At 39.5% G+C, this 14,535-nt stretch overlaps 1 protein-coding gene across 6 annotated transcripts in view; it reads right to left on the reverse strand.

Moving 5' to 3' along the window:
- Window positions 1-231: 231 nt before the first annotated feature.
- Window positions 232-14,535, reverse strand: part of SPATA18 (spermatogenesis associated 18) — a 45,414-nt gene continuing 31,110 nt past the window's right edge. The window contains exons 7-13 of one of the 6 annotated variants that reach the window (XM_045019491.1): window positions 13,711-13,948; window positions 12,434-12,592; window positions 11,692-11,867; window positions 9,125-9,248; window positions 8,679-8,768; window positions 6,023-6,068; window positions 232-3,951 (exon numbers count right to left, since the gene is read on the reverse strand). In XM_045019491.1, the coding sequence (XP_044875426.1) occupies window positions 3,893-3,951; window positions 6,023-6,068; window positions 8,679-8,768; window positions 9,125-9,248; window positions 11,692-11,867; window positions 12,434-12,592; window positions 13,711-13,948 (892 nt within the window). In that variant the 3' untranslated portion in view covers window positions 232-3,892. Of the gene's footprint in view, window positions 5,051-5,928; window positions 6,069-8,678; window positions 8,769-9,124; window positions 9,249-11,691; window positions 11,868-12,433; window positions 12,593-13,710; window positions 13,949-14,535 lie in introns of those variants that run through there. The other 5 variants (XM_045019487.1, XM_045019490.1, XM_045019486.1 and 2 more) reach the window with 5 other exon arrangements.

The following is a 14,535-nucleotide window of genomic DNA, read 5'->3' on the forward strand; positions in this document are numbered from 1 at the left end:
ATCTCAGTGCTAACTAGTTAGATACAGTTGAGTCATTCCCATTTGTGTTTATCTTCCATGGTTTTCAATTTTCTTTGTTCCACAGTCTTTTTCCATTGACAGAAAAAACCCACAGTGATACAGACATTTCACCTTCTTTTCCAGAAAACAGACTTTCAGTAATAAAAGAGAAAATATTCTTCACCCAATATTTTTTTCAGCATCATAGGAAATCTCCAGATATTTTGATCATCTAACCTATAATTCTTTATCCAAGCCCTCAAAGCATTTTACAAAGGTAAGTTATCCTCATCTTACAAGTGTGGAAATGGAATATTTTCCTCTAAGATGTAATGCTGTGAAAAGGAAGAACTAGCTTTAGTTTCAAATTAGCTTTACAATCATCTTTTTTTATGAAGTGTTTATTTTTAAACAAAGAAGTCTAGTATACAGGTTATTGGGCATGAGGCCCTGTAAGATGCTCTATTTCACAGAAAGTGACACAAAGTTAAACAACATCTGCGTACTGACTTTTTTTTGTTTCAAATCAGTTCTAATTTTCATAGAGAATTTTGTTATAGCATTTCTTGCTTGCACAATCAGCACTCTTAAAAGTCAACAGCCAGTTTTCAGATGTACCTGGTTTGTGTTTCTACTTTCACTTCAAAAAGCAGAGTGCCAAGAATTGGTATAACAATGTACTGAGTAAAATGTGTTATTTAGTCAGGAAATACACATGCTGTGTCAGGAAAATGCTGACAGATTTCCTCACATCATTTTTCAATAGCAGAAAATTTGAGTTCAGCTGTGAAACAAGATGCAGATATTTCTGTTTAAATGTAATTGAGCCATACTGCATGAACAAGAGATACAGTACAATCCAGAAACACAGAAAGCGCACTCAGCCTGAATGTACCATATGCTAAAATGCAAACAAAATAAATTCATTTTTCAAGTTTCTTTAATGCAAAGCCAGGCTATTTCAAACCAAACTAAGAACATAATTCTCTAGACAACTGCAATCAAAGATGAATGACTTATGACAAAGCTATGTTATCTAAGGCTAAAAAAGAGAATTAATTGTTGATGGCACTTTATATAAAGTCATTCTTTGCAATACATTTAAAACATACTGTCAAAAATGCAAAAGAAGGATTAAAGGGCACCAACTGGTCCAGGAGGATGGAAGGGTGTTTACCACCTTGGGTAATTGGATAGCTTTTGCCTCCTCTGCAAAGTGCTTCTCCTCCAGGTCCTCCTAGAGTGATGTATACTACCCTGGCCCAGAATCACCATCGCAAACTCCCACCCCAAGATAGGTGGAAAAGCAGCACAAGATTGCTTCTGAACTTGGATCTCCCACTGCGTGGTAGTAAGCTGAGCCATCCATCTTGGTAACTCTTGATTGTATATAATGATATTCTGGGATATATTAAAATCATTTGCTCATAGAGAAGAAGGGAAAGTGAAGGAGAATCCTTATGTTGATGCCACAGTATCTCCTCAGAAATAGGTAATAAAAAAGATATCAGATTTAGATTAGACTACAGGGTGATCTTTTCTTCAGCCATTCAAAATCAGCATTGACAGTGCTGATATGCATGGGAAACTCTTCAGCTATTACAATGTTTATATAAAACATACATTATGTCCACACAAATGCACTGGTCCATATTAAGTGCTGATTTACATCCCAGGCAATCTCATTTATCTCAGGGCTTGGATCAGATCTGAATTTGGCCCAACACTTCAGGATTATCACTGACATCATGAATAACACTGTATTGGAACAATCTTGTAGCATAAACCCCACTGATCACATTCATTTTGCAGCTTACATAAATCATGTCAGCAAACATTTCTGCACTTATGCCACCTGTATTATTTTGTTACGACTACCGGTGTGGCATTTACACTGATTTGTTATAGGACATTTGCTCTCCCTGAAGGTTTTTAATACTTTATTTACATGTATGTGTGCTATACAATTCCTGTTTGGTGATTCTTCCACTTAAGCACTTGAGAGATTCTTCCACGTAAGCACTCCCTTTTTATAAGGCCACTGTGCTTTATTGCACATGTAAGTCAATCACACAGGGTCATACACCGACGTTGATCAGCATGTACAAATTGCACTGTTGTCAGGAGGAGTTGTGCATGTAGATAAAGGGCAGTATATAGCCTGTTAATGTCTGACTCATCACTAAAAAAAAAATCCCTTGGCCGACCTACTCACTAATTTAAATGACTATAAATGAGCTGAATTGAAGCCCAGTAAAAAACATCATTCTCTTAATAACATCATGCACCTTGCTAAATGTTATTGGCTCCACAGACCCACATGATAAACAGTTCTATCAAGCTTATTTTTTTTATTTAACTTTTACATTTTGCAAGGTATTACTGAAGCCACTTTCTCCCAGCAAAATCTAGTGTGCACTCACTTCAATTCTTTTAAACTTTTTTATTACCTTGAGACAAGTGACCGGAGCACTCAGTTAGCTCATTTGGTCAATTTGGTATATGATGTGCTCCTCAAGTGTTTAAAAATCTTTGTTTCTGAACTTGCATTTTTAGTTCTTTGTGGGTTACTTCATCTAAAGATATTGCTGAGGTGTGTCTCTGGGTCCATCATGGATCCCAGGCCATTAAATATGTTTGTGCCTCTTTTGTAAGATATTTAATTTTCTTAAAATTGATTATGAAAATCTGCTTCTTGTCAGAACAATATGTGTCAAATGACAGAGATTGTGATCTAGTGTGTCTTTGTAGTGAACACGTGGAAGTCAAATAATATATAAAACGTAAACGCTAATATTACAAAAACATCTCTCTTTGGCCCGAAACAATTGTTAGATTCTGTGATATTGATTACTTAGGCACCTAAATCCATATTTAGACACCTGAAGAAGGGGCCTGATTATTTCAGGTGACGGGGGATGGCTCACTCAAAGATTACTTGTTCTGTTCATTCCCTCTGAGGCACCAGGCATTGGCCACTGTTGGAAGACAGGATACTGGACTAGATGGACCTTTGGTCTGACCGAGTATGGCTATTCTTATGATGAGTGACTTCAGTGCTGCAAGTGCTCAAAATCAAGACATTTATCTAGAGATATTAATAATGGGATTGACATGTAAGTATACAGGATAACCGTAACCCCAGCTCCCTGGCTGTAACTAACAATATAAGAGCTTATGAGAGAGAACAAACTACTTTAAATGTTCATTTCAGAGGCCATATATGCAGTGATTTTCACAGACAACAAGAGAGCCCACCACGTACTTGAGTGCCTTTTCCATTTCGGTGCATCTCTTAGTTCATTCTGAGGACCTGTGGATATGATTTTGCATATACCAGCCCTCACAGAGCTCTCACCCTGGTGTAAATCAGGAGTAACTTTTACATTCCATGTGTATAAAACCAGGGTCAGAGCTGAATCAGGCCCACAGTTTGTGTATACAGGCGCCAATTGTGACATTATAGTTAGAGTAGTGTATAATGAAGTTGGGGTGGGCTGGTCTTAAAGTTTGTAGAGCCTCAATCAGCCCTGCAGTTGTGGGGAGGAAGAAGGGAGTGTACCAGGTCTGCACAAGTCCCCCTAAGAGAGGTCATGGAATTAAAGAATGTAGGCGCATTTTTAAAAAGTTAAATAACTTCATGACTAACAGCGTGTACAACTTGGGATTTTGTTACAATGAAAGTAAGGAAATCTCATGTTTCGGGGCATAAGCTGATTGCAACAGGGGATAGGAAGGAATTCCTCCTGCCTGCAGCCATTTACATTCCACAACTAGGAATCTGAGTTATGGGAAATTTCCACTTTCCTCTGAAGCATCAGATATTAGACTGAAACAAGATACTGGACTTGATGAACTAATGGTCAGATCCATTATTACACATCCTAGGTTCCTATGTAAAAGCGCAAGGCCCCAAGCAGTCACTTGTGGTGCTTGTATTTAAGGCTGGCCCTACAGATGAGGTTCAGGAGAGAAAAAAGAAAATCAGTTCTCTTAGAAACAAACATTCTGATATTAACATGAACTTCTACAAATGGACAAGAAATCCTTTAAAATGGCAGAAGAACCAATATACTTCTGAGACCAAAATAATCAATTATTTAATTCAGAATGCAGCAAATTACTGTCTTTAATAGCCAAGCTTTTGTGACTGTGTTCAAATGGAGGTTCTAATCTTGTTCTGTATGTATTTGGAGGAGATACTGAATAGTTAATGCATCCCAAGCAAGTATTTCAAACCACAATATGTTCAGTGACACACTTTTGAAATATCCATAAGGGTCCAAATCACAACCACTAGTGAGATTCCTTTCTTCAGTAACAAACTGAATTTAACAAGCATAGTGAATTCCATGCCAAAACCAGCACAACACTTCATACAACCCATTAGCTGTGTGCTTTCATAAATCAATGTAACTGAAGATCTGGAGACTGAAATGCAGTAGTCACTTGTGCCAGTCATAAACTACTGGTATTTCATCAGTCAGACAACAGAGACCACCTTCAGTTGATACATCAGTGACAAAACAATACTATTCACATAGGTAAGAGTTTCACATCCTGAGATTAGTGCTGCCTTCTAGAAATGTAAATAAGCACCATCTAGTGACATTGTTTTCAAGTAACAGCTAATCTCAACAAGTTGTAATGTTCATGTGATATTAAATATGTTGTCAAAATAAATGGCACACTTTTGTTTCAGGTAAAAATGTTCTAGATGTGATCCTTAGATCTACTGCTCTATTTCTGCAAGGGTTGCTAAGAGCTGTGTAAACTCTATGCCATAGGAGTATGATCCTAAATGTCTATGCAATTTTTTTAATCAAATTGGTTCAACTAATTTCTCTAATGATAAAAAAAACCTACTAAACTTATAAAAAACACACTAAGCAAAAACGACATTTAACCCTCCCTTTGGAGTAACACAAAACTGCCATTCACATTATCTTAAGTGAGGTTTGAGGTACTCTTGGAACAGGAGGAGGCACCACTGAAGTTGACTGATCCGGATGTACAGAATCACAGAAACATATCCAGTTAATTTAAAGTCCTATTGGAGAAAAATACACATTTCAGTATGACTTTTTTTCTAAGTACACCTCTACCCCGATATAACGCGGTCCTCGGGAGCCAAAAATCCCTATTGCGTTATAGGTGAAACCCTGTTATATTGGGGGGCGGTGGCAGGGCTCCAACAGTGATTTAAAGAGCCCGGGGCTCCGGCTGCAGGGCGCCCTGGGCCCTTTAAATCGCCACCTGAGCCCTGTTGCCGGAGCCCAGGGGTAGCGGCGGCAGAGCTTCGACGGTAATTTAAAGGGCCCGGAACTCCCCACAGTGGCCAGAGCTCCGAGCCCTTTAAATCGCCACCCGAGCCCCACTGCCGCAGCCCCGAGGCAGCAGCGGCAGGGCTCCAGAGGTGATTTAAAGGGCCCAGAGCTCCCAGCAGCAGCCAGAGCCCCGGGCCCTTTAAAGCGCCACCTGAGCCCCACTGCCAGAGCCCCAGGTTACCATGCTATATGCAAACACATGTTATATCGGGTCATATTATATCGGGGTAGTGGTGTAACTACACTGAGTGGAATCAAGAAGGGACTTCATTTGAAATTTTGAAAAATTCCTCATTTCACCCTGGCCAGTTAGCCAGTCCATTTGGAATTTGTAGGTATAGCACCAGTAGTCAGAGTTGCCTGCTCCCCTCATGGAAGAGGGGCCAAATTGTACTTACTATAGGACAGTTCTGTAGGAGGCTGTGGAGGTACTTGGCTGGCCATAGCATAAAGTCAACCAGCAGTCAGAGACATTGTGATAATGGTTTGGAAGGGATAAGAAAGAAGGCGCCCTACAAAAGTCTGAAACATCGGCCTTTTCACAAAATGAAAAAGTGAAGGGCCACTCATTTTAAAAACACCACGAGTGTGTCGGAGACAAAGACGTGCACAGTGTTATTTGATCTCTTTACTCAATCTTTCAAGCACTTAATGTGAAAACCAAGAGGCATTGTATACTGAACACGCCCACTTACTTGGGCTTCCGCTCCTTATTGGGGAAGGGCTGCGACTTCGAGGTAACTGCAAGGCAAACAGCAAAGAGCAAGTCAGCAGACCAGGTTCAATAAAAGGCATTATGCTCCAGACAAGCATCTCAGGGTCTGTCTACATTCAGAAAATTTGCACTGATGTAACTACACGAATGATGCAAAGTGGAACTTACACTGGCATGGATTTCAGAGATTTCATTGAGTTTAAGGCCAGAAAGGAGCACTAAATCATCTAGTCTGATCTCCTGTATGTCATAGGTCATTACATTTCACCCTGGTACCCTGTACTGAGCCCAGTAACGGGTAAGAGTAAAGCATTTCAGTCCTCAGAAGACTAAATCATTGTGTGCCCCAGGCAGAGAACAGGGGAGACTGAGATGCTAGCAATGCCTGCAGCCCCTCAATGATAGGGAATTGATTAAGTAGGATAAGCCCAGATGATCCTATCAGGTGACTTGTGCCTTATGCTGCAAAGGCAGGCAACAAACCACCAAGTCTCTGCCAATCTGACTTAGGGGAAAATCCCTTCCCCACCCAAATCTTGTGATCAGTGGGACCCTGAGCATGTGGGCAAGACCCACCAGCCAGGCAACTAAAAGGAGGGTTCTCTATACCACCTTCAAGCTTAATTCAGCAAATTACCTCCTCTCATTCTTCTTTCATGACACCCACAAGAAGTGAGTCTATCAAGACATTGTTAATGATAAGGTATTTATTTATTAAATGCACCCACACATTTTTACACACACACACACACACACACACACACACACACACACACACACACACACAGAGTGTATGTGTATTTATATATAAAAATAAACCACCTCCCAATACACTCCATTTATATAATATTAATACCTTAACAATAGATACACACACACACAAAATATATAGTATGATTAAACAATTTTAAAATTAGATATATAACTAATCAAATATAATTCAAAAATTGCATTAAAACTTTGCTGCTCACGCCCATAATCTTCTTATTGTGAGCTCAGACACCTATCCCCACCTCACTGATTTGTTGCTCCTGCCTTCCATTAGAGGGTAAATTTAGACTTCTAATTCTAAGAAGCAGGGACAATGTGTTATTTATATATAGTGTGAGAGCCCTAAAATTCTTCTGGGTGGTTGTACTTGATAATTTAGGAGAGACTGGAAGTCGGAGAAGGTGGAGACTTGTAGAACTGGACAGGGAGGATGGCAAATAATATACATAAGACCAACAATCTATCAATACTTTCATTAGTCTACACTTGATCTGCAGTATAGTTTACCATACAGTTTTACACACACACACACACACACACACGCCATGTACAATACTCAAACATAGTAAAGGAAAATGTAATAGTAATACCATTCTCTGGGAAATCATCTTGTGCAGCAATTTTACATTCACCTTATGCAGAAGGTGGGCCCCCAATATATATACACACACACAGACACATACCACATCATATAAGTATGTATTAAGCACCAATAACATTATGTACAAATATTGTAATAGTGAGGTAGCCTAAACTCACCTATAGCACAAGTCAGTGGTCCCCAACATTTTTCATCTGGTGGGAGCCAGACAACGAGCCACGGAGGATCGTGGCAGTGGACGAGCATCCGCCGAAATTCCACCAACAAGCAGCAACGTAAATAGGTGTTCCTGCTGAAATGCCACCAAGTAGCGTCATCCAGAGGCGTCGCCAACGAAATACCGCTGATTTTTGGTGGTATTTCGGTGGCGATGCCTCTGGATGATGCAGCTTGTCGGCGGCATTTCGGTGGATGCTCGTCCACCGGCCAGTACGTGGGCACACTTAGATGCCTCAGCGTGCACCATGGCACCCGTGGGCACCACGTTGGAGATTCCTGGCATAAGTGAACAGGATTATGGTAAGTATCCCATAACTCCTTGCATTTGCTAAAGTACACATTTGCCATGAGCAAATAGGAAATTTGTCAAAAATCAAGATACATTTATTGTGTGTCTTAGTACAAGCTAGGGAAGTACCCTCATGGACCAGTACCTCAAATGCTAATATCCAAAACAAAGATAAGGAAGGAACAGAACAAAAAGTTAAGGAGCTTGGAACATATGGGTTGGATTTCAGTGATATATCAAGAGATGTGTAACTTGTAAAATCATCATATAAATAATGCCAACAGAATCATGGAACTTTGGAAGCCCACCTTCTGCATAAGGTGAATGTAACATTGCTGCACAAAACGACTTCCCGGAGAATGGTATCACATAGAACCATTTTCCTTTACTCTGTCGTTATTGGCTTAGAGCAATAAACCTGACTGACATTAATTATTTTGGCCACTTAAATATATTTCATAAAAAAACAAAGTTTGGTCAAGCAATTGACCACATTATTTATCAACAAATTTTACATATTTGACTAAAATGGTAACACAACACCTATTTTGCACCATGCAGAAGCAGATGTACGTAATGTACAGTATAATGTATGTAGCAGATGTAAGTATAATGCTTCATCTTATTCCATGCAAGATTGTCAATATGAATGCTTATTTCCCATGTTCAACAAGTGCGTATGGCTTGTAATGTTACTGAATGCCTAGATTCTGTTAATGATATTGAGTGTAAAATGACTGATGTGTTATACTGTACCAAGGTGCGGCTGGGGCTTGCAGAATGAGACAGAATAGGGCTCATGCTGCGGCTTCTGCTTCTGCTTTTACCCCTGCTCCTGCGAGACCACTACAATAAAACACAGTATGACACACATCTATAATAAGAAAAGTGCATTCATTCAAACTAAATTTGGGAGCAGCCTTATTTTGCTGAAGTCAAGGCTTAACTATATGAATAGAACAATATTTCCCTAACTAAGGCCATGATCCTGCAGATACTTCACATGCTAACCTTTAAGCACATGAGCAGCATGTTGAAGCCAATGGAACTACTCATATGTGCAAAATTAAATGCATGGTAAGGTTGACAAGATGAGGCCCTAAATAAATATTGAGATTTGATACACAATAACTCTGCCTGTAGTAGAGTTGCATGAAAATTTAAATAGGATGACTTTCCTTAGCAAGTCCAAGGATACGTACCAGAGCACCTCTCTTTGAGACTGCCTCTCCCTTCACAATAATAGAATCATTTTCGATCAGAGCAGGCCACACATGATAGACCACCAAGGGAGCCGTAAAATCGGAGTCATAGCTGCGACGGTATCTGTTCAAACACAGCAAAGAGGATATTACCATGTCAGTGCTAAAAGAAACCAGTGATGGCTACACTTGATAAGGCCAGAATATTTATTATAGCTTGTAAATATGTTTCATAACAATATTTCAATGGTACAGGTAAAAATGAAGTATAAAAAAGGAATGTACTTGTGTGAAACTCATCTAACATAGGCATATGTGGTCTGCCAGTGCCAATAGAAATTTTGTTACAATAATCTCTCACATCAGTTGCACACCTGCTTAGCCCAGGTGCAAGCAAGGGCACTTCCATCACTGACAGGCAACATGAAGTGCAGTGTTTGGATAATCAATGCATATTGCATCTTCCTGGGACTGCTTGTCAAAAAAAAATGATTAAATAAAAGATACAACAATAAAAATGAATTAGGAATAAATATGAAATGGACAATATCAGTTTCCTTCAAAGAAGCCAGTTTAAAGGATTTTGGGGCACACTAGTTAGCAAGGCCAGATTTAGGATTCTGAGAGCCCAGCAAAGTTACCTTGGGAGACACCAATCCTTTCAATCTCTCCTCCTCCCAGTAATTGCTGCTCTTTTGCACATCCCCCACAAATCCCTTCCATCTTTTTTCTCCCTCCCTGACCAATGCCCACAGTCAGTTCCCCACCGATCCATGTTAAACATAGGACTTTCCCTCAATTTGAGGCCTTCTTCTATGAACCAAAAGTCTCCCCAACGTCATGGGTTTCAGGTAGGTCAATCACAGTAGCATCACAAAGTTACCCTCCATATTTAGTTTTGTCAGAAGCCACAGATGGCAACAGTAAGCTGTTCATTTTATGCCACAAGAGAAAATTTATCATTGTGTTAAAACAGTTTTGTCAGCACACTTGTTATTGATACTTGCATAGTATAAACACATACACACAGCTATCTACATCACATGTCTATTGGTGATAGCCATATAATAAATTGCAGGGCCATGTTATAAATTGCACTTTTCATGTACCTTAAAACCTCTGAGTACTTTCAAACTGCTGCAATTCTTCCTTTTTAAATAATTAAAATTTAAACATTTCCACTCCCAAAGTTACCCTGGTCTTAGGTGCAGGATGGGCAATGGTCAGTCCTGACTAAAAACATATTTAAGGTCTGGTATCTCATGATTCATGAGGGCTAGAAACAGGAGCTATCTACCCTTAGGCACTGGAGAGTTCCACCTTTCCAGTGGGACACATGACTTCTTCCTTGCCCTTAAAGATCCTGAGATAATGGCCTATAAAACAGTGATATTTTTAAGTCTAGAAAAACTATTTTTGGACTTTTTAGGGTTTTTTTTAAATGTATTGGTTCTATCTTCTGTCTCACTCCCTGGTCTTTTGAAGGCCAAACACATCTAGTTGACTGAGAAAGGGTGAGAACACTAAAAACAGTTAGGGGCCATTGCCCTTCTAATATAGCCAAAACAGCTGGCTGGTCAGCAACTGGCTAAATCCACATCTTCTGATCATGTCTGATTTTGCTTTTGTCCTGTTGAAGCTTCACCTTCCTCCTCTCTCCCCCTGACTACATCACCTGTTCCCCTCTGCCTCCCTCCAGTTTTAAAGTAATTATTTTAAGCCTTCTTGTTGCTGTTGCTTTCATTTTCTCCCCCTTATTTAACTTCTTTCCCCTTGAAAGCAAATTTCCTTTGAGCTCTGGCCTCTGGTGCCTGCTTGGAAGACCTCAGAAATGCTCTGGGATTCTCTATCAGTTCACACAGCAGCCAACTCTGAGCCTTGAAAGAGCCCTTAAACCCTAGTTCAGAAAATGTTAAAGAAAATCCCATTTCTACAAAGGATTTTCACTTCTCTAAGAAGTGGCTTCTCCTTCCATACTGAGCTGTGGCAACAAGTGATGATGGGGCACCAAAGAGCTCAGAATCCACAGAACAGCTGCCAGAAAGGATGTGCAGAGAATCCTGAGATTTGTGAGACCCTCGAAGGCAGGGACCATCTGTCAGAGCTCACTGGAGCTTTGCTTCTAATGAATTGGGCAAGTAACAATGGAGGAGGTAGCAAGAAGAATCTTTTTAAAACACTGGAGACAGAGGGGAATTTGGCAGTGAGAGGAAGATTGTTCTTAATATTTTTAGTAAAGGTTTTATAATCAAATATACATTTGAGACTGGAGTTTATGGATAAAATTGTTGCCCTGTTGGTTGAAAAGTGACTAATAAGTGAAATATAGTGCCCAAAGTTTGCGTGCTTTGCATACATATTCCACTATAACCCTTGAATTATCTACTAAATGTGCTACATAGTAGGGAAATAGAACTCAAACTAAACAAGTAACGTTTACCAGCAATCTTAAACCTTAATTTAAATAGGCTGAACTGGCTGAAGGATGGACTGTGTGGCCTGATGGGTCTTTTCCATCTCTAATTTCTAGGGTAGGAGTCTATTACTGAATATTTCAGAGTTCTTACTTGCTCTCATTAAAAAGTTCTCCATCTGCACCAAACGCAATATCGAGGGGAGGAACCAAGGTCTGCATTGAAAAAGCTACACGGCACAACTCCCGAATCAAACTGCTGATCATGATGAAGTCAACTTCTGGTGGGAATGAAATTTTAGGATTGATGTTCATGGCACGAATTACTTCCTGAAAATAAACATAACATATCTAGTTACTCACTAGTGATGATGAATTTGAGCTTACCAAAGCTTTGTAATTACAGATGGGCCGATATGGAAACACTTGACCCTCCTAACTTTCACTACCACAAAACCCCCTTTAATAAAAGGTACACAGAATACCAAAGATGCGGTCTAATGTTATTTCAGGGACTATTACCTCTAAAAGATGTATTTCTGAAATGACATCACAATATCAGCAGTAATGCTGGCATCAGTCCTATGACTGGTACACTGATTTCGAGTGCAGTACAGTGCTTCCTAGACTACCACTGAAAGCATCATACAATTGTCTTATTTACTGTAGCTAGATTTTATTTTGCAAATGGCATTACTTTTGCAAACACAGACACTACAGTCACAAATAAAAGTATATCAAACAGAAACAAATACTAGCATGTTAGAAAATGTATTGCTACAACAAAATGAAATTAATGCTGTTAACTTCTCTCTAGTAAAACTACTTCAAAGTAAGATGAATTTCAGGTTTGTACAAAATATGAGTAGTCTGGCTTCACATTGCCTCTGACTTACATTGACACTGGCTTGAACATCATATAGATCCTCATGGCGAACTATATAATCCAGGACAGTGTCTTCAAGTGATTCAGGCCCTGAGTAAGTTAGAGACAGAGTCTTTCTCACACGCATTTTGAATTGTCTGAAGGCCATCTTCGCTGCATGGAAAGACTCCTGCAAATGTTAAAACAGCCAGTTATATTTATAACCCTGAACAAGAGAATAGGTTTGATTTTCAAACAATGGTCCAGACACATTCCCAGAGTAACCTCACTGATATCAAGGGATAACTTTGGCCAAATGTCTTTATAGTTTCCTCGGGAGAAAAATTCTCATATTAAAATGGTGGTGTTTAGAAACACTACACCTTAGGGAGGGTATTGTCAGATACATCACACTTGTTTTTAAAATTCCAGATGACAAATCAGATTAGAATGCTTCGACTTTCTAGCTAGAACTTTCTATTTTTCCATAAGATTCCAACACTTGCAAAATCAAGTACTGCAGTTGAACCCATTCAAAGATGTCAGTGGACAGGATGTTGTACTTAGAATCTTAAGCTCTATAGCATAACATGTCTACAGCAGTACACGTTGTCTGTTAGTAAGAGGATTTGTAGTTTGATTGTATAATTTGGTTGAAAATTGCTAGTTTAGGGAAAAATAACACTTTGCATTTACACAGCAATGCTTGCCATCAAGGCTTGGTGCTGAGCATTCACAAATCCCAGTGACATCTGTGGAAGCTGCAGGTGCTCAACCCCTCTCAGGACGTTAAGATTCTGCTATGGCTAAGTACTACATCAATTTTATAGAGGGAGAAAATGAAGCACAGAAAAGTAAAACCACCTGCCACAGGCCATAAAGTGAGCTGTGGCAAAGCCATAAATAGAATTAAGGACTCCTCTTGACTCCCAGTCTTCTGCTCTATCTACCTACCTAGGTTCTTATATGATACCCAGAACATTCAGAAAACATGCATCTAGATATCTCATGTGACTTAATGTGAAGCATCATATGGACAGGTCTTAGTGGCTTGTAAATATTCATTTTTAAAACTAGTTTAAATGAAGTGGTGTGATCCAGAGTAATAACAATGGGCCCGGCAGCCAGGAACTGCCATGTTTTAGGGAAAAGATAAAAAGGATACTAAATTGCGGGAATTGAAATGAAAAATAGCAACAACAAAAATGTATCAAGTGAAGCAAGTTGTAATCCAGCCAGGTTATATTATTTTTACATAAAGTATGTGCACAAACTGTAATGGAAAAAAATACTGTAAACATATCATACCACAGCTGCAACATATATTATCCTCTGCACTATCTCCAGATCATCGATGTAAGTCCTCAGAAGGTTCTGTGCATCCAAGCGTTCTTGAGTATAAATCTCACTAAAGCGAGCCACCAGGTGGGCATGACGTGCAGCATTCGTAAGCCTGGCCCGGCCAGGTGAGCAGCTCCTGAGCGGAAGAGGACTAGGTGATCTACTTTGGCAGCGTCTTGGAGAAGGAGAGCGACTCCGTGCAAGTCTAAAAGAGAGATGAAAAGTCGTTTTAAGGTCACCTCATTACCTTTAGAAAGTTTTGGTCTGGTCTACATACAATGTTTATACTAATTTAACTATTCTGCTTAAGGGTGTGGTTTAACACTGATATAGTTAAAGATGTACAAGCCCCAGTATGGATGCTGTTATACCAGAATAAAGTTGTGTTTCCCAGTATAGCTTATTCCCATAAATTGGTTTCTAAATCAATATAGTTAAAGCAGTTCCAAAAGTGTGTGGAGGGAAGCACTTTGTACCAGAGAAACAGAATTTTAAAAAGTAAAACTTTTGGAATTTGTACCTCTTCCATTACCAATGTACAGTGACTTAATGGCACATTTAGCAAACAGTCTTGTACTGGAATGGTGTGGTGCGGTGCTCCAAAAGCCCTACAGCAAGAAATAACATATTGCTTCTGCCCATAAGAAGTTTCTCAGTACGTTCTGCAAGGCTGTCCTTTTGGTACATTTCCTGAAGCTCAACATAACAGGCTGAAATGAAAATGTGTGCGCGCATTACCCCCCTTTCTTCCTTCAAAATAAATTTGGTGAAAACATTTATGTTGCTTCATTA

The sequence above is a fragment of the Mauremys mutica genome, chromosome 5 (genome assembly GCF_020497125.1).
Source record: "Mauremys mutica isolate MM-2020 ecotype Southern chromosome 5, ASM2049712v1, whole genome shotgun sequence".
NCBI classification, from domain to species: Eukaryota; Metazoa; Chordata; order Testudines; family Geoemydidae; genus Mauremys; species Mauremys mutica.